Source organism: Equus caballus, chromosome 14 (assembly GCF_041296265.1).
Source record: "Equus caballus isolate H_3958 breed thoroughbred chromosome 14, TB-T2T, whole genome shotgun sequence".
Lineage (NCBI taxonomy): Eukaryota > Metazoa > Chordata > Mammalia > Perissodactyla > Equidae > Equus > Equus caballus.
In genome coordinates, this window is record NC_091697.1 from 72,364,133 (window position 1) to 72,390,323 (window position 26,191).

The 26,191-nt window shown below is 40.5% G+C and overlaps 1 protein-coding gene across 3 annotated transcripts in view; it reads right to left on the reverse strand.

Annotated features, from left to right (window-relative positions):
- The window catches only part of LVRN (laeverin), a 78,006-nt gene extending 54,787 nt beyond the window's left edge, over positions 1–23,219 (reverse strand). For 2 of the 3 annotated variants that reach the window (XM_070233223.1, XM_070233224.1), the window contains exon 1: positions 22,346–23,174. In XM_070233223.1, the coding sequence (XP_070089324.1) occupies positions 22,346–23,043 (698 nt within the window). In that variant the 5' untranslated portion in view covers positions 23,044–23,174. Of the gene's footprint in view, positions 1–22,345 lie in introns of all 3 variants that reach the window. The other variant, XM_023617838.2, reaches the window with a different exon arrangement.
- Positions 23,220–26,191: the final 2,972 nt, after the last annotated feature.

Here is a 26,191-nt window from a genome sequence, read left to right on the forward strand (position 1 = left end):
AATAACAACACTATCAGCTTTTTATTGCTGTATCAGCACAAATAATCCATAATCAATCTATAAATCAAAATTGGGGTGAGTTTATGATAAGCCAATTTGAGGGCTATAGCCCAGGAGAACTTTTCCACAAGAGAGGGAGCTCTCCGAAGAAGTAGGGTATACAGAGTGGTTGTATACCGTCTTGGAACAAAGGCAGGAATATGACACATGTGACAGGAATATCTCTTTTACTACTGTCACAAGATGCTTAGCTAGCACAGCAGGTCAGTGGTCGCAAGGTGAGCACAGCAAGCTGGTGGTCAGCAGGTCAACGGTCACGAGATGAGTTAAAGTAGGTCAGTAATTAATCTTTAGTTTCTGGGAAGAAATGCTTATTCTTAAAGAAATGCTGATACGGGGGAGGCAACATCCCTATCTTTAAGGGCATCATTCTTGGCTTTGGGACATTGTAAATGTTTAAAGCAGATGTGCGATGCGTGCTCAGCAGGCCATACCAGGCATTTCTGGAAAAACAAGGTCAGGCCAAGTTAGTTTTAAACCAAATGGCTTCCCCATGTACTCCAATATATCCTATTGCTTTTCATTTATTCATCAGCTGTTTCAGTTTTCATTTTATTAGTAACTAAATTTACCAATAAATTACCTTTGTATTCTCTTATATTCCTTCCAACCTCACAAATCATTCCTGGTATAGATGAACTAGAGAGGAATTCGAAGAGGGATAAGTTACAGTGTAGCAGTGGAGGGTTGGAAATCCCTAATTACAAATGCATTTAAAACCGTCCCAGAAGTCACAGTTGACCACAAGCTGAATATGAACCATGTTTGTCTCCTCCATAAATTTTCAACTACCAGAAGTTAGGGGTTAGGTATTTTTTCTTCTGTATCGTTTATAATACTTGGCAAAAATATGAGTTCATAGTAATTAAATAAGTATTTTCTAAAATAAAGGCAGCTTGATATTAGTATATTCAAAAGAATACAAAGTATTTTTCAGAGTTTGTTAAACTGGCATTTGTTTGTTTTGTAGTAGTGGTTGCTATCTTTAAAAAGTATAGGATAAAGTAGAGAAGAGTCAAGCAATTGACAAGATAGAGGAAAGAAGGGAAATGAGTTACCTGAGTTCTTGCTCAGGATCTGCAGTCTAAATACGGTGGTGCAACTTTGGGAAAGTTGCTTAAACCCTCCAGACATCCATTTCTAGAAAGTACAGGGATGGGACTAGATGATCTCTAAATTCACTTACAGCTCTAAAACCAATCTAACAGGGATAAAGACATCCAACAGATGGAAAAATGAGCCCATGAAGTGGCCATGGCTGAGTCATCTAGGCTTGGGAGAAACAGTCCCCTTGGAAGTTCATGCACAGCCTTCAGGACGTCTATGAGCCCTCTGAAATTATAGGAAATTTTGTACACATGGCAATATATTAGCATAAAAAAGTGTAGTGTAGAGTGAAAAAGCACACTCAATTATATAATACATGCTTATATATTTGGAAAGCCAAAAAATGCCTATTGTTTTTGTAACAGAAACTAAAGAGAGTAAAGCTTGGTAATATCTTCTCCACTGCCATGACTTCACAAAGCAGATGAATCTCAAGGATGTTGCAAGGCGGGGAGGAGGGAGAAAATCAGACTCTTCAAGGAAGTGGGAAACTTTTGTGCTCATTGAAAGGGACTCCAGGTTCAAAAAGTCTAAGAGACATCAGCTTTGAGAGTCACCACTTTACCAAATCAAACACCGAGCACGGCCTTCCAATTCCGTGACTCAGGTCTCCAGAAAAAAATAACAGAAACTCTGTTGGATTTCACTCAACTATTTCTCTCCCTGGTTTATACAAACAAACAAAAAGGGAAAATTCTCTACAAGACACAGCCTTTCTGGACTCAATCTTAACTGCAAAGATCTGGGCCAGAAAGCAGCACGCATGATCTGATTTTGCCACATCAGGAGACCAAAGGCTGGTATTTATTTCCCATCTCTCTCTGCTTTGGACTCAAGCAACCCTGTAAGAATATCCTGATTTCAGAAAATAGAAGCATCCACCGCCCTCTCCTCCCTTCAAACCTCACTGAAACATGCTATTATGGTGCCTATGAAGTTTAGAGTGGTCAGCCAGCAAGGGAGTTAATTTGGGAGACTTTGTCTCCTAGCGGCTCAGTATTGCAAAGCCATCTTCCTGTCCTCTTGAATAGCCAGAGAATCACGGACTCACTACTTTCTTGAGCTGGAAGGGGTCTTAGCAGTCAAGAGCACATGATGCCCTTGGGGATCCATCCACTCAGTAAGGTATTTCATTCCAAATTATTTTATGAGCTCCGTATGCCTACAGGTCTAGTTAATAAGTGCTAAATAACATAGCTGGTCAAGAATTAAATAAGACTCCTTGGAGAGTTGTCCCCCCAATTTTTTAAATATAATAACAGACTCAGAAATCAAAATCTCTATAGTAAAGACAGATGTTACACCACTGGCCTGTGGTTTAAAGATTGGCCCCTGAATCATGTTTGTTTATTACTTGTGTAATAGGATCTTAAAATGGAAGTTTCCATCAGGCAACAAAATATAATAGGAGCAAAATTCCAAAGAAAGGTGCCAGACCATGTTATGAATATTTTCAAAGTAAACGGGCTTGAGAACTTGTGGGCCCCTCTGGGGCTTCTCAGCTATATCAAGGACATAGAAGAAGAGTCAAGGAATGGAGACAAAAGAGATCAGAGAAGAGATTTCTTGGTGGGGGAGGGGTGTTATTTTGCCAAGCCGTCATACTCTCAGGGAGTTGGGAGCATGTGCAAGCTTCTAACTCTGAGCTGGGCAAGAAGACCCCTGGAGAGCAGTAGAAGTGTTTCCTGAGGCGGAGAGACCTAGAGGCTGGTGCTCACCTCACTCTTGAGGAAGCTGACGTTGACATTGGCTGGAGTCTAACTCCTGCCAGGTAGGAAACTGAAAGGCAAGAGAACTGACTAGCAGAACTAGAAGAGTGCTGCTGCCTTGGCACCCACGTCAGTCCCAGGCAAGGGACGTATGAGTGTTCCTTGGAAGAGCTGTGGGCCCTGAGACAAAGAAAAAGCCAGTAAGGAGACCGTCTTGGGTTCTGTTCAATAGAGCCACCTGGAGCAAGCTAGAGGAGCTTGGAGATGCACAACTCAATGTCTAGGGGCTGAGGAAAGAGTCACAAGTGACCATTAGAATGTAGAAATAGGAGAAACATCTGCAGGGTCAAGGGAATTATAGGAGAAAGAGAAATAATGAGAAAACTCTGAAAAGTCCAGGAAAATAACATCCCGAAGTAAAAAGGCATCTGCTAGACCAGAGTGAGACCAAATGACAAGAACACTGGTTCAAGTAAGAACTGCCCTATGAGTCACCACTCCCTGTCTCCTCTAGTCGCACTGCACCAGGGGTGTTGAAGCAGCAGCTCTCAAATGGAAGTGGAGGACTAGAAACATGAGGTGGAGAAACGGAAGGACCACTACCACTTACCTTACAGGCTGAGGCTATCCTGAAGCCAGCCTGAGCTTGGGGAAGTGAGGGTAGAGGGGGAGAAAGGGAGATTTACCAGTAAATTAAGTTTAAAGTTTTGAGTATCACACAGGACTGAATTTTCTAATTTTTGCATCTGGACAGTGTTTGTGACTTAGTGACCATAGATCATCTGTCACCTAAGAATGAGCAGGAAATTGTAGGCTGCTAGAGTATTCACGCAGGAGCAGGAAAGATTACCCCAGAGACTAAACTGTAAAAAGACAGTGGGAGAAACGTGGTTGCTTTTTTACTGAACTATGAGGTATGCTTTTTCAATATGCTAGTTACACTTGTTTTTAAAAGATATAGGATCTAAATCTTTAACAAGCAAAACCATCCCATAGAGAAAACTGCTCAGCCACATGAAATATGTGTGTTCAACACCTCTCTAGAATAATGAAATGACCTCTTTTCTCTGTGACACCAAAATCATCCTGTGCCTGGCACTTGAGTTCATTGACCTTGTTTTGAGACTTCTAAATTCTTTCCTAATATTACTCAAATTTCTCTCTTGTGTGCCACACCCTGAGGACTGTGCCAGATTTCTCAGCATAAACAGCGATGGAAGGAGGACTTTCTCAATTCTCTAGTCACTTTTCCTTCACCTGCACAAATTGATTGATTTTGATCACGCTGCTCTCACCTTAATTTGATCCAAGTAAAGATCCTAATTTTCTCCAGCCATTTCACACTAGCAAGCCACTCCCTTCTCTTGATTTTTCTATTTTCATTTCTCTAAATACCTCCAGATTCTGTCTTATCTTTTATAAAGAAAATGGTATGATCAGAAATGCAAGAAGCACTCCTAAAAGACTCTTTGAACAAGAATGGGATTATACATTCTTTCATTGAATTTCAAAAGTAGAAGAGACCTTGGGAAGTCCCACAGTCTGAATTTACAGATGTGAAAGCTGGGAGTTGATGCAACTGACTAGACAACTAGTAAGTGGCAGGGATGGTACCTGGTTCTGGTACCAGGGTTCCAGCTCCCTAGTCTGGGGTCCCTTCCAGTGTGCTGCCTGCTTTGAAGTACATAATACAGTAAATACTAAAAGCAAACTTGGATATTGTGAAGATGACTGAGGGTTAACTTTATAATTATCAGCATTACCAAATCTAGAAATTGAGACTTCTGTTTTCTACCATGAGGGAGTAACATGGGCCAGAATTAGCCTTCTGCAGAAAACAACTAAAAAACCTGACAAAATACATAAAACAAGCAGTTTTCAGACATTAGATGACAGGAAGCACAGGACTCTGATTCCCAAAAGAAGAGAAACAAACAAGGTAAACATTACGATCACTCTGTCTTCCTACCTGGAAGTAATTTCAGAACTGCAGCATAGGGAAACGGAACTGATAAAGAGTTTGGTGACCTCATTGAGTTGAGGCCACAGAGGTTGGAGCTTAGGGAGACCTGGATAACTAGAATTTGCAGGGTAGAGTATAAGAGAGGAGGTAGCTAGGTGGAGAAAGACATCCAGAAATCTACATGGAAGTCCCCTTCAGTCTTTGGTCAAACATTAATCTGCACTTCATGAAGTCACACAAAGAAAAGCTGTCAGGGAAAGAATAGCTACCAGGGAGGGGAAAGCTGAACAATCCCTAGAGCTCACATAGTGCTAGGAGTTGTTCAAATTTCCACAAGCCAGAGTTTAGAAATCTCCAGAATATAAGGCTTTTTCAACAGAGATCAAAAGGGCAATGCCTGAATAGCAAGCTAAAGTAGCCCTAGATTAAAGGCAACTTTAGATCCGCTCTCAAAAGGCTTAAATACAAGCCGCGAGAGATCAAATAAGGATCAAGAGGATCACCAAATGACTTACATGCCTATCCAAAAGAGGCCAGCGTTCACTAAAGCAATATAACAAAATGCAGCACTTGCAACATAAAATATGTCAGGCACTCAATAAAAAATGAGAAAATGCCCAAATACTTGGAAACTAAATAGTACAGTTCTAAATAACCCATGAACCAAAGAAGAAATCAAAAGGAAAATTAGAAAGTATTTTGAACAGAATGAAAATGAAAAAACGACATAAAATCATTTGTGGAATGCCACTAAAGCAGTAGTTAGTGGAAAATTTATAGCAGTAAATGCCTATATTAGAGAAGAAGAAAGATCTTAAATCAATGACCTTGCACTCACCTTAAGAAAATAGAAAAAGAAAAGGAAATCAACACCCAAAGTAAGAAGAAGAAAGGAAATAATAAAGAATAATGCATGAATCATTGAAATAAAAAAATTAAAATAGAGAAAATCAGTGAAACAAAAAACTGGTTCTATAAAGAGATTAATAAAGTAGATAAATCTCTAAGCAGACTAATCAAGTTTATTGACTATCAGAAGTGGAAGAGACCTTGGAAAGCCCCGTCTCTTAATTTATAGATGTAAAAGCTGAGGCCCTGGGAGTTTATGTAACTAATTAGAGAACTAGTAAGTGGCAGGGTTGGTACTAGAACCAAGGCTCCAGCTCCTCAAAGAGAGAAGATACAAATGACCAATCAGGAATGAGAGAGGTGACATCACTACAGATTCTACAGATACTAAAATAATAATAAAGAAATATTTTAAACAACTTTATACTTACAACTTTGATAACTTTGATTAAGTGGACAAGTTCCTTGAAAGACTCAAGCTACCAAAGCCCACTCATGAAGAAATAGATAAGCTAACAGATAACCGTATATCTATTAAAGAAATATAATTATAGTTAAAAACCATCTCACAAAGTAGTTCCAGGCCCAAGTGGCTTCATTGATGAAACTCAACCAAGCATTTAAGGAAGAAATAATGTCAATTCTATACAAATTCTTCCAGAAAATTAAAGAAAAAGGAATACTTCCAATTGCCCAATCTGGCCTTAGCCCAGGAACCCCAAAGCACTCCAGTCACAGACCCTAATAAAGGCATGTGCCCCAGGTCCTGTTACTTCCATCCTATACCCTGCTTTGACCTCCCCATGTTACCCCTCAAGGCATGCCAGTTTCCTCCAGGACCTGTGAATAATAAACTTCTTTATTTTAATTCCCTTGTGGTCTTTTGTTGAACTATGGCTCACCATCTAACACCCCAGTGTTCTATTTAACAAATGTTAATTTAACGAAGTCACAACAGGAATCAACAAAAAAGCTGCTAAAAGTAAGAAGTGAATTTAGTAAGGTTATAGCATACAAGAGCAACAGACAAAAACTAGCAACAAACAATTGGAAATTGGAATTAAAAAAATACCATTTATAATAGATTTTAAAAATGAAATAGGGATAAATCTGATAAAACATGTAAAATATGCACAGTAAAAATTATAAAACCTCACCAAGAGAAATTAAAGAAGACATAAATAAACAGACATACCACATTCATGGGTTGGAAGACTCAATATTTTTAAAATTTGAATTCTCCCCCAATTGTTCTATAGGTTCAACACAATCCCAATCAAAATCTCAGTAGACTTTTTTGGGGGTAAAAATTGACAAGCTAATTCTAAAAATTCATAGGAGAATGCAAAGGACCCAGAACAGCCTAAACAACTTTGAAAAAGCAAACAAAGTTAGTGCATGAATACTCCCTTATTTCAAGACTTATTATAAAGCTATAGTAATCAAGACAGCGTGGAACTGGCATAAAGATATGCAAAATAGATCAATAGAACAGAATAGAAAATCAAAAAATGTACCCCTCATATAGATGAACAACTGATTCTTTACAAAGGTGCAAAGACAATTCAATGGAGAAAGAATAGACTTTTCAACAAATGGTGTCTGAACAGTTCAATTTCCACATGTAAAAAAAAATTGAACTTCAACCCGTATCTCACACCATATACAAAAATTAACTCAAAATAGATCATAAATCTAATTATAAAGCCTAAAACTATAAAACTAGAAAAGGCATAGGAGAAATTTTTTTGTGAGCTTGGCAGAGCAATGCTTTCTCAGATACAATACTATATAGCTGATACATAAAAGGAAAACTAGATGAAGTGGATTTTACCAAAATGAAAAACTTGTGCTCTTTGAAAGACACTGTTAAGAGGATAAAAAGACAAAGCACAGACTGAGAAAATATTTGCAAATCACGTATTTGAAAAAAGACCCTTTCAAAATTCAACAATAAGAAACAAGAAAAAGTGGGCAAAAGGTTTGAACAGACACTTTACTAAGATACATGGATGGCAAATAAACATAGGAAATGATACACAATATTATTAATAATTAGGAAAATACAAATTAAAACTGCAATGAGAACCACCTGTTAGAACGGCTAAAATGAAAAGGCTGGCAATGCCAAGTGTTGGTGAGGATGTGAAGCAACCAGAATTCTCCTGGATTGTTGATGAAAATGTGAAATGGTCAAACTCTTTGGAAAACAGTTTTTCAGTTTCTTAAAAAATTAAACATTCACCTACCATATGATCCAGCCATTCCACTCCTAGTTGTTTGCTCGTGAGAAACGAATTCACATAAAGACCTGTACATGAATATTTCTAGAAGCTTTGTTTATAATAGCCCAAAACTGGAAACAACCAAACATCCATTAACAGGTGAATGGATAAACAAATTGTGGTATAGCCATACAATGGAATGCTACCAGCAATAAAAAAGAATTGATATACACAAGGATGAATCTCAGAGTAACTCTCCTAAGTGAAAAAAGTCACACATGAAAGAGTACATATTGCAGTATACCCTTCATATAACACATTAGGAAATGCAAATTAATCTATAGTTATAGAAAGCAGATCCATGGTTGCCTGGGGATGAGGGTGTCAGCATGGTGTTGAAAGGAAGAATTATAAGGAGGTGCAAGAAATTTTGGAGGCGATGGATACGTTTATCATCTTGATTGTGGTGGTGGTTTCGCCACAACATATGTGTACATATGCCAAAACTTATTGAGTTGTACACTTTAAATATGTACAGTGTATTGTATGTCAATTAGACTTCCATAAAGTTGTTTAAAAATTAATAGAAATACAAAGAAGCAAGAAAATGTGCACTATAACCTGGAGAAAAAGAAGTTACAAACAAAACAAAAATTGACAGAGATGATAAAATTAGCAGACAAGGGTGTTAAAACAGTTACAGATATGCTTAATATGCTCAAGGATATAAAGGAAAACATTAACATAATGAGGAATAAAATGAAAGATATAAAAATGTAGAAATTTTAGAGATAAAAATGTAATACCTCAAGTAAAAATTTCACTGGATGAGATTAAAAGCAGCTTGGAGCAGAAGAAAACATATCAAAGGAATTGAAGACAAAACAATAGAAACTACCCAAAATAAAATACACAATGAAAAAATACTGAAAAATAATGAAAAGAATGTCAGCGACCTTTAGGTAATGTCAGGCAGCCTAATAGGTAATTAGAGTCTCAGAATAAGAGGAGAAAATGTAGGGGACAGAAAAAAACGTTTAAGAAATAATGGTTGAAATTTTTTCCAAATTTGATTAACACTGTAAACCCACAGATACAAGAAGCTCATTAAACCTCAAACAGGATGAGCAGATGACGACATACTGAGGCAAATCATAATCAAATCACTGAAAACAAGTAATAAAGAGAAAGTCTCAAAAACAGAGAAAAAGGCAAATCACACACAGAGGAACAAAAATTAAAATCCATAGACTTCTTTTCAGAAACTGTGCAAGCCAGAAGACAACAAAATCACATCTCTGAACTGCTGAAATGAAAAAAATAACAACAAGAATAAAGCTGCTAATCTAGAATTCAATTCTGTCTGGTATTTTCACCATAAGCATTTCACCATAAGCATAAACATGTTTGCCATAAGCATTTTTGCTGCAAACATTTTCACTACATAACTAATTTGCCATACAACAATTTTGCCAAAAAAGGTAAAATAACTGGTTGACAGTTTGTTTTCATTTCCATCTTTTGGTAATTTTTGGTAACACCGAATTTATTGAATTTTACGGCAGTTTTGCTGGAAAAGATATACATACATCTTTGTCATAAATAAATAAATATCTTACAAGTAGGCAAATCAAAAGAAGACAAAAAATGTATAATATTATAAATGAAAGACTTGGAAGACAAGTACTTAGGTACAATCCACAAAATAAAATCAATTGTGTGTGCAGTATTGCCATGAATCTACACCCTGGTTTGTTCTTCTCATTTGGCATCCATCATACTTTTTCTTTTTCACAAAAGAAGTTTCTACCTTCATTAAGAGACATATCAGTTTCCAAATACTAGGATACGTATTTGTAACTGAGCTTTGAATTGCATTGTGAAATGCAATATTGTCACATGTCCATTGATAGATGTTCCAGAACTCTATGGGAAATGTGGGAAATATACAAATGGGAGTACTGCAAGAATTATGTCAATGGAAAGTAAATAAAACCAAACTGACAATCAGCTGAAATACATTAAGTCTGCCAAAGGTGGTTGATTGACGTCAATGGAGAAATGAAACTAAAAACGGTTAACTCATTATTTTATCTTTTACAGCAAAATTGCCTTATGACCAATTATGCAGCAAAAATGTCTGTGGCAAAAATTCTTGTGGCAAACATGTTTACAGCAAAGATACTTATGGGAAATCTACCTAGAACCGAATTCTATATCCAGCCAAAATATCTTTCAAAAATGAAGGAAAAGTGAAACTTTTTAGACAAATAGAAGCTGAAAGAATTTATCAACAGTAGACGTGAACTTGAAGAAATATTAGCCTTTCAGGTGGAAGCAAAATAATACAACATGGAAACTTAGATGCACACAAAAGAAGGAAGAACATTGGAGATGGTATGTATGTTAGTAAATAAAAAGAGGTTTTATCTTGTTAAAAATTTATTTAAAAGTTATTGTTTAAAGCAAAAACAGTAACAATATATTATAGGGTTTATAACCAATGTAGAAGTAAAGTGTGTAGCAACTATAGCACAAAGGAGAGGGAAAATGGAAGGATAGGGTTCTAAGATTCACATATAATATGTGAAGTGGTATAATATCATTTAACTGTAGTCTGTGATAAGTTAGGGACGCACATTGTAAATCCTAGAGCAATCCTCCTGCCCTGTTTCCCCCACACAAAAAGATATAGCTAATTAGCTGAGTTAAGATTAAATGGAATGTTGGGGCCGGCCCCATGGCTGAGTGGTTAGGTTCGCATGCTCTGCTTTGGCGGCCTGGGGTTTCACCAGTTTGGATCCTGGGTGCGGACATGGCATCGCTCATCAGACCATGCTGAGGCAGTGTCCCACATAGCACAACCAGAAGGACCTACAACTAGAATATACAACTATGTACTGGGGGACTTTATGGAGAAGAAGAAAAAACAAAGAAGATTGGCAACAGATGTTAGCTCAGGTGCCAATCTTTAAAAAAAAAAAAGATTAAATGGAATGTTAATAACTACTCAATCCAAAAAAGGCAAAAGATAAAAATAGGATAAATAATATATGGGACAATAGAAAACAAATAGCAAGATGGTACATCTAAGCCCAACCAAATTAATAATTACATCAAATGTAAACAATCTAAACATCCCAATGAAAGGGCAGAGATTGTCAGACTGTAAGACCTAACACTGTGTTTTGGTAAGAAATTCACTTTTAATATCAAGACACATATAAGTTAAAAATAGAATAAAAAAAGATGTATAAACAGTAATCATAAGAAAGCTGGAACAGGAAGGTGGGAGAAGATCACTGGATTAGAGCATGGCCCCTACATAGAGATAGTCTCTCAAAAATGTTGTGGGCAGCTTAGGCAGGGATTGGCATTTCTAATATTGATTTGAAAACTTTAGGTTTTTCAAACAAAAGGAAGGCATTTTCTTTACAGTAAACTTAAAAGATCTCATTCTAAACCTTCTCAATCCACTATGTCAATAAGAAAAGGAGACAGCCCCTAGTACTTTGTATTGTTTTTCATGGAGTTAGATCCCACGCTTCTCACTTCTATCCATACTTTATATAAGTCTTTCACACAGTTAATTAAGAGGTAAATATAAAAAAAATTCTCATAACTCATAATGGTACAATATCACCCTAATGAAAGGGATTCCAAGGGATATTTATTAATTGGGATTAGCGCTACCAACAAGGGTCTCATGAAAGGTCAAGCTCATCTTCAAGGGTTACAAGTGAAACATCGTCCTCTACTATTCTCAGTACTGGCGTAACTAATTTTATCCCTGGGAAAGATATTTCAGAAAAAGCCTCCTTGTGCTTTTAAAGTGGCCAAAGACAACTTGTTATCCATTCTGTAGTCCAGGGCCATTTGAGTGACTTGTACTTACAAGAAAAAAAATCATTTTTTTTACTTTCTCAGTGCCCCTGTTATCAGATAACTAAGCGACCCTCAACAAGCTGAGTAACTAGCCTTTAGCATAAGTATCATCTGCAATGGGTTCCAAAGGTCAGAAGCAACTGGTAAAAAATATGGTTTTGTAGTATAATGTTTTGTGAAGTCCTTGATAACAATTGTTTGGAACCCTTGGATGAATTCGACTGTTACAAACTCCAGTCATTCATGTTGGATGAGACATTTATTTTACGTGTAGGGGGTTATTAGTCAGCATTTACTTATCAGAAGTCAGATGTGTAAGGAAAACTGTCTTATAACTAACTATACTCTGGAACCCATGTTCTCACTGATGGTGGAGGGAAAAACCCAAAAGCTTACCAATTAAAGGTTATTCATTGTGACTGAGTTTAAAACAGTCTTATTTGTGGGGGGGGGGGGGGGGGGAGCAGGGGGTAGTCAATTCAAAGTCCAAATTCCCTTTCAGGGCTCTTTTATTTCCTTAGGACATGAGAACTAAGAAGCTTCCTCCTATACCCAGATGCCAGATGGGCAAAAGGGAGAGAAGAAAGAGACCTTTTGAAGGAATTCTTGCATTCACTAGACTGGTGTGACTACATTCTCTTGACTGGAATGACTTGTGAACCATTCCTTCATAACAGTCAAGGCCCAGTGGTTCCCACTGATGACATGACCCTTACCTGGGCTCTAGCTCACATGGCCAGTCCTGGCTGCAACTCCCTTTGGAAGTACACCTTAGGTAACCACCCTACAGCAGTCACTGCAATAGTTACTTTGATCCCTGGCATGGTGGCCCCTCTGTAGCTCCATAGTCAATATCCTCAGCCCATGTGGGAAATTCTAGATCCCATGAGGCCTCAGATAAATCACAGGAACCATGTGCACTATCTAGGACCCAATGGCCTAAGCCATTTCTATTCTACAAATTAGAAGCCACACTGGCTGCAGAGCCATGCTGACCATAAAAGAAAAAACAAGCCTCCCGCTCTGACATCTTCCTTATGTACTCTTTCAGTATTTTTTGCTGCATCCTCCACCCTTTATTATATTCTACCCTGTTGCAGGTAATGTCAGTGATATCTTCTCAGATCTCATTATCATTTTTGCTCTCTCGTCCAACAGTCAGCACCTGTGTCTCCTTGTGGACCTGCACTGCCTGCACCCTTAAGGAGAAGACAGCCTGAGAATTAACTTGGCCCAAGGGCCAGTCTGTAATCAATGAATTACAGATGTGAGGAGTACAAATGCTCCTGCTCCCTTGCTCCTGATGGGGACAATTTGGAGGCAAGCCTCACACACTCTCCAGAACTCTGCTCCATGGGACTTTGATTGATCTCATACCCTAGCTTGGCCTCCTTCCCTTCTCAGTCATACTTCCTCATTCTCCAGTTGGTTTTTCCTGGGATCAGTTCCTAAGAAATTACTTTCACAGGAAAATTTGTCTTAGTGTCATACCCTGTCAGAAGGAGGAGTGTAAAAAGTAAAAACACCTGTTCTCTCCACTTGGCTTCTCCCTGTCTTCCCAGCCTTCCTCTCCATGTTGGAAGGGCTTTCCACTATTCCCCCTTCCTATACAGAAACTGCTCTCATCAAAGCGAGGGACCCTAGGCTGGTTTCATATTCAAATATCAATCAATACAATACAACATATTAACAGTCTAAAGAAGAAAAGTCACATGATCATATCAACTGATGCAGAAAAAGTGTTTGACAAAATCCAACATCCATTCACCATAAATTAAAAAAAAAACCTCTCACAAAGAACATGAATAGAGGGGAACTTCTTCAACTTGATAAAAAATATATACAAAAAAACTACACTCAACATCATACTTAATGGTAAAAGGCTAAAAAGTTTTCCCCGAAGATCAAGAGAAAGTCAGGGATGTCTACTCTTACTACTCTTATTCAAAATAGTACTGGAAATTTTATCCAGGAAAATAAGGCAAAAAAAAAAGAAACTGCATATGGATTGGAATGGAAGAAATAAAATGTTTCTATTTGAAGATGACATGATGATCTACACAGAAAACCCCAAGGAACCCAAAAAACCCTCCTAGATCTAGTGAGATCAGCAAGTCCTAGACAGACAGAAAAACTCTGTATTTCTATATAATAGCAACAAACACATTAAAATTAAAATTAAAAATACAACCCCATTGAGCCAGCTCTGATGGTCTAGTGATTAAGGTTCAGCACTCTCACCACCTCAGCAGCCCAGGTGTGCTTCCCAGGCACAGAACCACACCACCTGTCTGTCAGTTGCCATGCTGTGGCAGCAGCTCACATAAGAAGAACTAGAAGAACTTACAACTAGGATATACAACATGCACTGGGGCTTTGGGGAGAAGAAAGAAACAAAGAGGAAGATTGGCAACAGATGTTAGCTCAGGATGAATCTTTCCCTCCAAAAAAAAAAAAAAAAAAAAAACGAAAACGAAAACAAAACCCACCATTTACAATTGCTCAAACAAAATTAAATACTTAGGTGTAAATCTAACAAAACAGGTATAAAACACTGAGGAAATAAATCAAAAATCTAAATAAACGGACAGACATTCTGTATTTATGGATTGGAAGATTCAGTATAGTAAAGAAAAGCAGAAAAATAGTGGAAGACAAAAATAGGAACAAGGAAAAGGGTAACAAATAGGAAATAGTAATAACTATGGTAGACATGAATCCAACTAGCTAGCCCTGGTGATCTAGTGGTTAAGATTCAGTGCTCCCATTGCCACAGTCCAGATTCATTTCCTGGTCAGGGAACCACACCCCTAGTCTGTTGGTGGTCATACTGTGGTGGCTGCATGTTGCTGTGATGCTGAAAGCTGTGCCACCAGTATTTCAAATACCAGCAGGGTCACCCATTGCAGACAGGTTTCAGAAGACCTTCCAGACTAAGACAGACTAGGAAGAAGGTCCTGATCACCCACTTTGGAAAAAAATGGCCATGAAAACCCTGTGAACAGCATTGGAGCATTGTCTGATGCAGCACTGGAAGTGAGAGGGGGTGCAAAAAGACCAGAATTCTGCTCTGCTGTACACAGGGTCAAAATCTAGTGACAGAACTAACAACAACAACAAATGAATCCAACTATATCAATACCAATATCAGAAATGAAAGAGGGGACATCTCTACAGATCCCATGAACATCAAAAAGATAATAAGAAATATTATGAACTACTCTATGCCCATGAATTTGATAATCTTGATAAAATGTACCAATTCCTTCAAAGACACAATCTGCCAAAACTCACACAAGAAAAGGAAATGAAAGGTGTATAGATTGGGAAGGAAGAAATAAAACACTCTTTATTCACAGATGACATGACTGTCTACGTGGAAAATCCAAAAGAATTGACAAAAAAATTCCTGGAGCTAATAAGTGACTATAGTAAGGTTGCAGGATATGAGGTTAATATACAAAAGTCAATTGCTTTCCTATATACTAACAATGAATAAGTGGGATTTGAAATTAAAAACACAATACCACTTACATTAGCAACTCCTAAAATGAAACACTTAGGTAATAAATCTAACAAAATATGTATAAGATCTATGTGAGGAAAAATAGAAAACTCTGATGAATGAAATCAAAGAAGAACTAAATAAATGGAGAGATATACCATGTTCATGGATAGGAAGACTCAACATTAGCAAGATGTCAATTCTTCCCAACTTGATCTATAGATTCAGTGCAATCCCAATTAAAATCACAGCAAGCTAATTTTGTGGATATCAACAAACGGCATTGAAGATTCATAGTGATAGGTAAAAGACCCAGAATAGCCAACACAATATTGAAGGAGAAGAACAAATTTGGAAGATTGACATACCTGACTTCAAGACTTACTATAAAGCTACAGTAATCAAGACAGTGTAGTATTGATAAAATAATAGACAAATAGATCAATGGAATAGAATAGAGAGCCCAGAAATAGATATACATAAATAAAGTCAACTGATCTTTGACAAAGGAGCAAAGGCAATACAATAGAGCAAAGATAGTCTCTTCAACAAATGTTGCTGGAACTACTGGATGTCCATATGCAAAAAAATGAATCTAGGGGGCTGGCCCCATGGAGTAGTGGTTAAGTTTGGCACTCTCAGCTTCAGTGGCCCAGGTTCACAAGTTTGGATCCCGGGCACAGACCTACACTACTTATTAGCCATGCTGTGCTGGCAACCCACATACAAAGTAGAGGAAGACTGGCACAGATGTTAGCTCAGGGCTAATCTTCCTCAAGCAAAAAGAGGAAGATTGGCAAAAGAGTTTAGCTCAGGGCCAAACTTCCAAAGCAAAAAAACAGAAAAAATAATCTAGACCCAGACCTTACAACCTTCACAAAAATTAACTCATAATGAATCATAGACATAAACGTAAAATGCAAAACTATCAAACTCCTAGAAGATAACACAGGAGAAAACCTAAATGACTTTTGGTATGGTAATGTCTTTTTAGATATTACACCAAAGACATGATCCATGAAAGAAATAACTGATAAGCTGTACTTCAGTAAAATTTAAAACTTCTGTTCTATAAAAGACAATATAAAGGGAATGAGAAGACAGGCCACAGACTGGGAGAAAATGTTTGCAAAGACACATCTGATAAAGGACTGTTATCCAAAATATACAAAGAACTCTTAAAACTCAACAATAAGAAAACAACTCAATTAAAAAAATGGACAAAGACTTCAACAAACACTTCACCAAAGAAATTATACAGATAGCAAATAAGCATATGAAATGATGCTCCACATCATATGTCATCAGGGAAATGCAAATTGAAACAACAATGAGACATCACTAAATGTCTATTAGAGGGGCCAGAATCTAGAACACTGACAACAACAAGTGCTGACAAGGATGTGGAGCAACAGGAAATCTCATTAATTATGGTGGGAATACAAAATGGTACAGCCACTTTGGAAGACAGTTTGGTGGTTTCTTATAAAACTAAACATACACTTACCATACAATCCAGCAATTATGCTCCTTGATATTTACCTGAAGAAGTTGAAAACTTATCTCAACCTGAATGCAGAGTTTATAGCAGTTTTTTCCATAATTCCCCAAATTTGGAAGCAACCAAGATGTCTTTTAGTAGGTGAATGGATAAATAAACGGTGGTATATTCAGACAATGGAATATTATGTGGCCCTAAAAAAAATGAGTTATCAAGCCATGAAAAAACATGGAGGAAACTTTAAAGTATTTTACTAAGTGAAAGAAGCCAATCTGAAAAGTCTACATACCGTATGATTCAAACTATATGACATTATAGAAAAGGCAAAACTATGGAGATAGTAAAAAGATTAATGGTTGCAGGGAGAGAGGAGATGAACAGGCAGATAGAGGATTTTTAGGGCAGTGACAATATTCTGTATGATATTGTAATGATGGATATATATGTCATTATACCTTTGTCCAAACTTATAGAATATACAACCTCAAGAGTGAACCCTAAAGTAAACGATGGACTTTGGGTGATTGTTATGTGTTAATATAGGTTCATCCTTGGTAAAAAAAAAAGAAAAAAAAGTTCCATTATGATGAGTGATCTTTATAATGGGGGAGGCTATGCATGTGTCGGGACAGGGGGTGTACAAGGACTCTCTGTATCTCCCTCTCAATTTTGTTGTAAACCCCAAACTGCTCTTAAAAAAATAAAGCCTTAAAAAATTATTCTTAGAAATGATACCAAAAGCATGATCTATAAAAAAATTGATAAATAGGACTTTATTAAAATTAAAAACTTTTGCTCTCTGAAAGACCTTATTAAGAAGATGAAAAGACAAGCTACAGACTGGGAGAACACATCTGTCAGCCATGTATTTCACAATGAACTTAGATCTAGAATATATAAAGAACTCCCAGAACTCAACAGGAAAATAACAAACAATTCAATTAGAAAATGGGCAGGACACAAAGAGACATTTCATTGAAACTGATAGACAGATGGCAAATAAGCATGAAAACATGTTCAACATCATTAGCCACTAGAGAAATGCAAATTAAAACCACAATGAGAAATCACTAAACACCTATCAGACGGCTAACAGGAAAAACAGTGACAATACCAAATGGTGTCCACAGTGCAGAGAAACTCTCTCACTCGTACATTGTTAGTGGGAATGGAAAATGGTGCAGACACTTTGGGACACAGTTTGGCAATTTCTTAAAAACTAAACATGCAACTACCATACCACCCAGCAATTGTACTCCTGGGGATTTATCCTAGAAAAATAAAAACTCACATTCACACAAAAATCTATACATAATTGCTAGCAGAAGCTTGATTTGTAACAGCCCAAAACTGGAAACAACCAAAATGTCCCTCAATAGGTGAACAGCTAAACAAACTCCACATCTGTACCATGGAATACTACTCAGCAATTAAAAAGGTCAAACTATTGATACATGCTACTTGGATGGATCCCAAGGCCATTATCCTGAGTGAGAATAACCAGTCTCCAGAGGTCACATACTATATGATGCCATTTACATAACATTCTCAAAATGACAAAATTACAGAGATGGTGAACAGGTTAGTGGTTGCCAGGGGTTTGGGATGGTGGGGGGAGAGGTGGTATGAGTATAAAGGGAAAGTATGAAGATGACCTTTGAGGTGATGGAACAGTTCTGTATCTTGATAGTAGTAGTGGTTACACAAATCTACCCATGTAATAAATGACATAGAACAATATACACACATAGTATCAGTGTCAAATTCCTGGTTTTAATATTGTACTATAATCATGTAAGATATAATCATTTTGGGAAACTGGATGAAGGGTACATGGGACCTCTCTGTACTATCTTTGCAACTTTATGTGAATCTGTAATGATTTCAAAATAATAGAAAAATAAATGGGGCACTGATTGTGGGCACCAGAATTATCTGAAGCAACTGTTAAAAATATATAAACTTCCAAACCCCACTCAAAACTCAATGATCTAAAAATTTTCTGTTCTTTTTACATTTTTAATTGTGGTAAAATACACATAAAATTTGCCATCTTAACCGTGTACTGTTGAGTACTGTTAAGTACATTCACACTGTTGTGCAACCAATCTCCAGAACTCATTTCTTCTTGAAAAACTAAAACTCCCCACTCCCTCAGCCCCTAGCAATCATCAGTTTACTCTCTGTCCCTATGAATTTGGCTAGTCTGGGTTCCTTACATAAAGTCCTCAAGATTCATCCATACAGCAGCATATGTCAGAATTCTTTCCTCTTTAAGGCTGAATAATCTTCCAATGTATGTATATACCACATTTGTTTATCCGTTTATCCATCGATGGACACTGGGGTTGCTTCTATCTTATGATGAATAATGTTGGTATGAACATGAGGGTTTTGATCTGGAATTTCTGAGGGTGTGCCCCAGGAATCTGCATATTTAATATGCTCCTCTGGTGATTCTGATGCACATTAAAGTTTGTGAACCACTACTCTAATTTAGGATTTTCCAAAGTATAGCTGGAGAAAGATTTTTGGTCGCCCTCAGACACACTGTTATATAGATCTGACTCACACATGAGAAAGTCAGTCCTTTTCCAATTTTATGAGCCATTCTGATTAGGTCAAGAGAAAGTCTTAGTTCAGTGTTATCTTGAATACCTAATTCTACCTTCTCTTTTTAACAGAGAGACAGCAGCCTTCAGATTCAGTCTTCAGATCCTTTAGCAGGCAGTAATATAGATAGAACTTAATAACATTGTTTTGTTTTATCAAATTAGTGCCATTACTTTCTATAAATTGCAAGTGGTTTTCCATTTATGACAATGGGATAGAGCTGCTTTTCAATAAATCTACTTAATATTTTTGTTTAAATCAAGTAACTTTTTTTTAGCAAATAACATGGCTGGAGATAGGTGAATATGGCAAACCCTGAAACAGTGATATGCCAAGGAATGAAGAACACACTGCTCTGAGGGACATTAACATTTGGATCTTGCTCTCAACTTTCTACACATGAAACGAGGGAGCCAGACACTGACACACAGAAGCACATGTCCAAGGCATCCATAGATGGCTTCTATATGGCAGAAGGTGATGGCACGTGCTAAGCAGAGAAAGGCCAAGCGTAGGTGGGAAGCATCCCAAACAAGTTCTGAAGCTAGAAAATCATAACCTAAACCTTAGAAATGTGAGACACTGATGCTCTTTGTATTTTCTGGAATGATTTTCTTTTTCTTTTCCCTTAGTGTTGAGTAAAATTATTTAAAAACATTAGCCTGTCCAGACTCTGACAAGGGGTCACCAAAGAAGAGAGCTAAACATGTTCCAACCTTTGCAGCTGGTATTAAACACCCCGAGAAAAACGTGAAATCAATAGGCCCTTTCTTCCCATCTGGGAATCTTCTTAGACTCATATCTTCCAGGAATGTTGCAGGTTCCATATTTAGATAACAGGAGGCTGCTCCGAACCATTATACCCCGAGCTAATGATAGTACCACAGGTTGTGTACCAGTCACCGTCCCCTCTGTCTGGGTTAATTCTCACAACACTGTACAGGCTGGCACTTACTATGACTATTTCATGAATGAGACAACAAACTCAGAGAGGTGAAGAGACTGACTCAAGTCACATGGCTCAGGTTCCAACTCAGGCCTACGGGGCTTCTAAAATCTGCTCCTCTACAAGTTGTCATTTTGACCAGGTTCTTTGTGATCCTGGCTTCAAACGCAGCGGCAGACTCCTTTTCCTCGTGGTTTCAGAAGCAGAGACCTAGAAGACAACTTAGAGGCAACTGCTCCTCTAAGATACCACGATTCTGGAGCTCTGCCTTGGTCTGTCAACACCTGCAGGACTTATTAAGATTTCTGCTTGTTTGAGTTTTAATGTTCTCCAAAGCTGATTTCTAGTCACCTCTAGAATCACCAGCACAATAGAAAACTGGAAAGAGACTTTGCTTTCCCATGTTTGCTGGGGCAGTTTGTCTGGGCCACAGCCCCATCAAGACAGGAAGAAGCAAGAGGGTGAGCAGATGAAGATTTACTGACTGATAGCAGAATACACCACCCCATATTTGTGCAAGGAGAGTGGTCTTCTTTTTCCTCCCCAAAATCTTGCGCCCTGAACTCTACACAGTATTTCAAAATGTTTCCAGTGCCTATAAATCCAGTAACACACCATCCTAATGAGAAACTTCTCGAAACTATTTTTCAAGCATTGATGCATTTTTGAAAGAGAAAAACCAGACACACTGTCCTTAAAAACAAAAGTTACAGATTACACATCCACTAAGGAAGTTTATTAAACTTATTTAAAACCCCCTGAAGTTTTGAAAATAATGAAGGAGATGATTTAGTGGGTAATTTAGTGTTTTTCCCCCCTCAGAGAACATCTGAGAACATTTTCTCTAATAATAAAGGGCAAAGTACATGCAGTTGTGTAAACCGCAAATGCTCCACCAGTGCGTGAGTGGAGATCGCCAGTTTGAAAAGAGAGTTATCTTCTACATAAACCATTTCCCTGGCGCTCGCCCGAGGTCAGTAATGTGATCACAGAGCGTGGAAAGAGGCAATTTTTAAGCTGGAAACACTCCACGTGGGAGACATTATCTCAAAAGAATGTAAAGAGAACACATGTACGCTACGTGAGCTTGCAAACTCAGAGGCGGGGGTCTCTTGTCATCGCTTTTATTTTTTTTCCCAAAGGAGGAATCCTGAAAGCGCCGCCCCCCGACTTTTTCGGCAGAGCTGTTCAAAGAGCCAGGAGGGGAAGGGAATGCCTCTGCTCGCCAGCAAAAAGAGACGCGGGACCCAGGCAGGGGGTGGGAGAGGAGGATGAATTAAAGGGGATTCTGAAGTTTTGGAAAACCTTAGCAAAAAGAAGAAAGTATAAGAACAAACAGTCCCAACGAGAGTCTATTTGTTGCAAGAGCAGCAATTACAGAGCCCAGAGGAAAGAGGTGAGAGCTGAGCGCTGAGGGTCGCTCCAGGAGGGAAAAACAGAGCGGGCAAGGGTGCTATAGGCCGGCGCTGCTCCGACTTTAACGCCCGTGAATCACCGGAGAATCTCGATAAGACGCATATTCTAATTCCCTTGGTCGAGAGTGGGGCCTAAGAGTCTGCATTTGTAACAAGCTCCCAGATATTGCAGCTATTGCTGGTCCGCGGACCAAACTTTGAGTAGCAAGGGATTTGTTCACTGCGGTGAAGAAACTCCAGGTTAGAGAAGACAGGGGCTTTCTGAAAAGGACGATAAACTTAGAGTGACCTTAAAAGGGGCAACTATAGAAACAAACTGGATGGGCAGAGATGGGGCTGAAAACTGGCCAGAGGAAGGACTATGGTCTCGAAGCCTTTCTTCCAAGCAGAATCTCTGGACGGAAGAAGAGGAAGGAGGCGCTCGCCCTCTGGCTTTGGAAGAAAACGTCGCGAGGGATGGGCTGGAGGCTGTTTGGGAAAGGCGGGAGATGCGCACCTGGACGCATGTAAGCAGGTGGACCCGCAGCCCGCGCGGGGGCTGAGGAGGCCCGCACAACCTGCCCTTACCTGCGCTCACCCTGGTCTGTGTAGAGATTGAGGAAGAGCCCCTCCCAGGTGTCCTGGTACACTGGGCCAGAGAAGCTGAGCTGCAGCTTGTAGCGGCTCCCGGGCTGCAGGGCCTCGCCGAGCTCCAGCACCATGTACTCCATGTCCAACGCGAACCACACGTCGTTCACGGGCACGCGGCCTATGGTGGCGTCCCCAGTGACTGGGGACAGAGGACCTCGCACCTCGGCGCTGTCACAGTCCAGGAGGAGGCTGTGCAGCAGCAGCCGCGCGGTGGACACGATGCAGCGCACCGTGATGTTCACGCGGCCAGTGAAACGCAATGCGGGCGCCGAGAGCTGGTCTGGTTGCAGCCGGGGCCACAGCTCCAGCTCATAGTGCAGCGGCACGAGCCAGGGAGGCAGGCGCAGCTGATCCCAGGGTCCTGGGGGCCGCCAGTCGCTTGGGGTGGCCGCCACCGCCGGCTTACGAGCGGGGCCAGGTTTCGGGGTCGGCGGCTGCTCCTTCTGCTTGCGGGGCGGGACCGGCGCGGCGCCCGGGCCCCCGCGGTGCTGCATCTCCGACGACGGGTCGCGCGCGCACTGGCCGTACAGGGCTGCCAGCACCGCCAGCGCCAGCAGGAGCGCGGCAGCCAGCCCGGCCAGCAGCACGGCTACGGCGCGGCTCACGTAGAAGCCGGAGCTGGAAGGGGGCCCCATGGCTGGGGCCTGGGGCGGGGGCGAGGTGAGAGCCCGGTGACGGCGGCGGCGGTTCAAACCACAGGCCCGGGCGCTCAGGCATGGGACCCCTGCCCCTCCTCTTTTGTACCGTCCCTCCTCCTCCTCCTCGAGGAACCCGGCAGACAGGAGAGAGCAGTTGGGCCCACGGCTTTCCCCCTCCCAGCTAATCAGATCCAGGTCCCTGCCTACCCACCCCCGCCCCCGCCCGAGCCTAGGGAAGAGGTGGACCCAGCGCACCGAAGCGCGCGCCCCTTCGGGTCCGAAGGAAAAGACCTTGCAGAAGAGGCTCCCCGCGTCGCCGCGGGGAGGGGAGGGTCGGACCAAACTCGAATTCGGACACCTGTGTCAGGGATATTTGGATTCATGGGATGTGTTGGGTGTGCCCCGGGGCGGTTTCAAGTGTTGTCGGAAAAGAGGCAGGTACAGAGCATCCTCAGCTCCTCGACTGCCGTGATGAGCTGCCGGCAGCACACCTGCTGGCCACCACCCCGGGGATTCGTGCTTTAGGGGGTGCGGTGGGGGCTTAAGCACCAGGACTTTTGGGGGCGCGCTCTGAAATGACCCTGGGAGGGACAGCGGCGCAGTCAAAACTAACTTTCAGAGCCAAACCTTTGGCCTTAAATTCCCGAAGAAGCTCGGGACTCACGCGACCCAGGCAGCAAGCGCGAGGAGGGAAACAAGGTCGCGAGTCCTGGAGCCTTTCAGAGATTGGGAAGTGGGGCTCGAGGAGGGGGCGACATAAAGCCAGGGAGCGTGGCGTCTGGGTCTCCCCGGTGCAGGAAAGGAAACGGCCGCTTTACCTCGGGAAGGGGCCAGGCGGGAAGCCGCCACTTAGCTCCTCGGCAGCTGGGATGCGGTTTCCAGTCCTGGAGCCGGATCTGCCTCTCTGCACCCCTGCCCGGGGAAAAAGGTCGCCCTGCTTTCAAAACTAGCCCGTTTCAAGCAAAGAGACTAAGACAGTCTGGCGGCCGCCAGCCTTTTCCCTTGGAAGCCTCCGGGCTGGAACTCGTCTCCGCGGCGGTGCCCTGGTCCGTGAGATCTCCGGCGTGTCCGGCATCTGTTTGCTATTTAGCGGGCGCCCTGGGAGCCTTCCCCCGCCCGCGAGCCGAGGGCCGACTCCGCACGCGCCCGCTGGGTGAACTGGGAACAGGGTTGCAAGCACTCAGCGGGCGCTGGGGAAGAGGCAGGACAGGTTGGTTACAGATCCTGTTGCTGGCTGAAGATTTATTTGAGCGTATCCTGTCTTTAGACGCCTTCGGTTTTTTCAGAACGAAGAGAGTTTTTCCGTCGGAGTCATAAAACGGTCTTCGCTTTCCTGCTTTGAACTGTATCTCCCTTCCGATTGAGGAAACCCTTCCACCTGAGTTGAGAGACGGGGTAAACCAAGATGATTCTCCTGGAAAATGTGATGTTCCCTGCTCCTTGAACTGAAATTAATCACATTAACAACAACAAAAAAAACCCTCAGAGAAGAGCAAGGAGACTTGTCTTCCAGGCTCACGCACGTGGTTGTGCTGTAATCTGCGGACCAGTTTCCTGATTACAGGTTTGATTTGCTTTCTTCAGAAACAGAACAGTCACGTTTAAATATAATTATGGCCACATGCATCACTCCCAGAAGATCCTGAGTAGAGCTGAGGGAGGAGAAGCTCTTTCTATTGCTCTCCGCATAACCTACCACAAGTCAGGCTGCCAGAACTGTGAGCTGCTGAGCTGGCAGGGGTCTCTGGGTTTAGGTCACGGTTAGATGGGGATTGTCACAGATAAGAAGCTAATCAATCATTGGTCTTACCAGCCCCTGGACAATTCTTTGAAGGATTCCAGACTCCTAAGGCAAGAAAAAATAAAATCAAAGGAGTAACAGAACTACTTCAAATTCATGTTAGAGGTTTCCCTCTCCTCAATTTTATATAAGAAATTCCACTGAAAAGTGTATGTGGACATGAGTATTTAATTCCATTTCTCTAATTTCATTAAAGAAATAGAGGTTGGCTACCATACAAAGAGTTTCAAAGTAATAAAATCACACCAAATGATTCAGCAATTAAATATTTTATTAAAAGGGAAAATATTTCCAAGTCATTAATGTCACTCAAAAGAAGTTGCAAAATAGTATATCAGTTTAGTCATGCTTACGTTAATAATAAATAAACTGGAAAATACTATTATGTGAAATGTTTGACATCTCACTGAAAGAGTCATTCTGGGACATAGATCAGTCATCAGGAAAACATTCACTAGAAAATTAGAAATAAACTTTTTAAAAATGTTTTTCTTTTTTTTTTTTTTAAAGACTGGCCCTGAGCTAACATCTGTTGCCAATCTCCCCCCCACCCCCCATAGTTGTATATTCTATTTGTAGATCCTTCTGGTTGGGCTGCGTGGGATGCCACCTCAGCATGGCCTGATGAGCGGTGCCATGTCCGTGCCCAGGATCCGAACCAGCGAAATCCTGGGCCGTGAAAGCAGAGCTCGACCTTAACCACTCCATCCTGGGGCCGGCCCCAGAAAGAAACTTTTTTACTGAGCTGCTCAGAAGATCTAGTTGCCATTCAGATCAGCAAAAGCAGTGATTCTCAACTGGGGGTGCTTTTGGTGCCCCCTCCCCTATTTGACAATGTTTGGAGACATTTTTGTTTGTGACAGCTTTGCAGGGGCTGCTACTGGTTTCTAGTTGGTAGAGGCCAGGGATACTGCTGAATATCCTACAATGTACAGGACAGCCCCTCACGAAAAGAACTATTCCACCCAAAATCTCTGCTGTTCAGATATCCTAAGCTAAAACAATAATCCAAGCCTTTTATATGCTACCCAGATGAAATTTCACCTTTGTATCTTGTGTCACTATTTACTTTTGTTGCTTATGTTTATGCTTTGGCATGCCTATTTTTTTTCCCTTTTTTTTAAGTAATTTTATTGGGATTATAATGGTTTATAACATTGTGTAATTTTGGGTGTACATTATTGTTTATCAGTTCCTGAATACACTTCATCGCGCTCACCCCCAGTAGTCTAATTTTTATCCATCACTATACATATGTGCTCCTCTGTCCCTTTTGCACACCCTCCAACTGCCCTCCCCTCTGGTAACCACTAATCTCTTCTCTTTATCCATGTATTTTTTGTC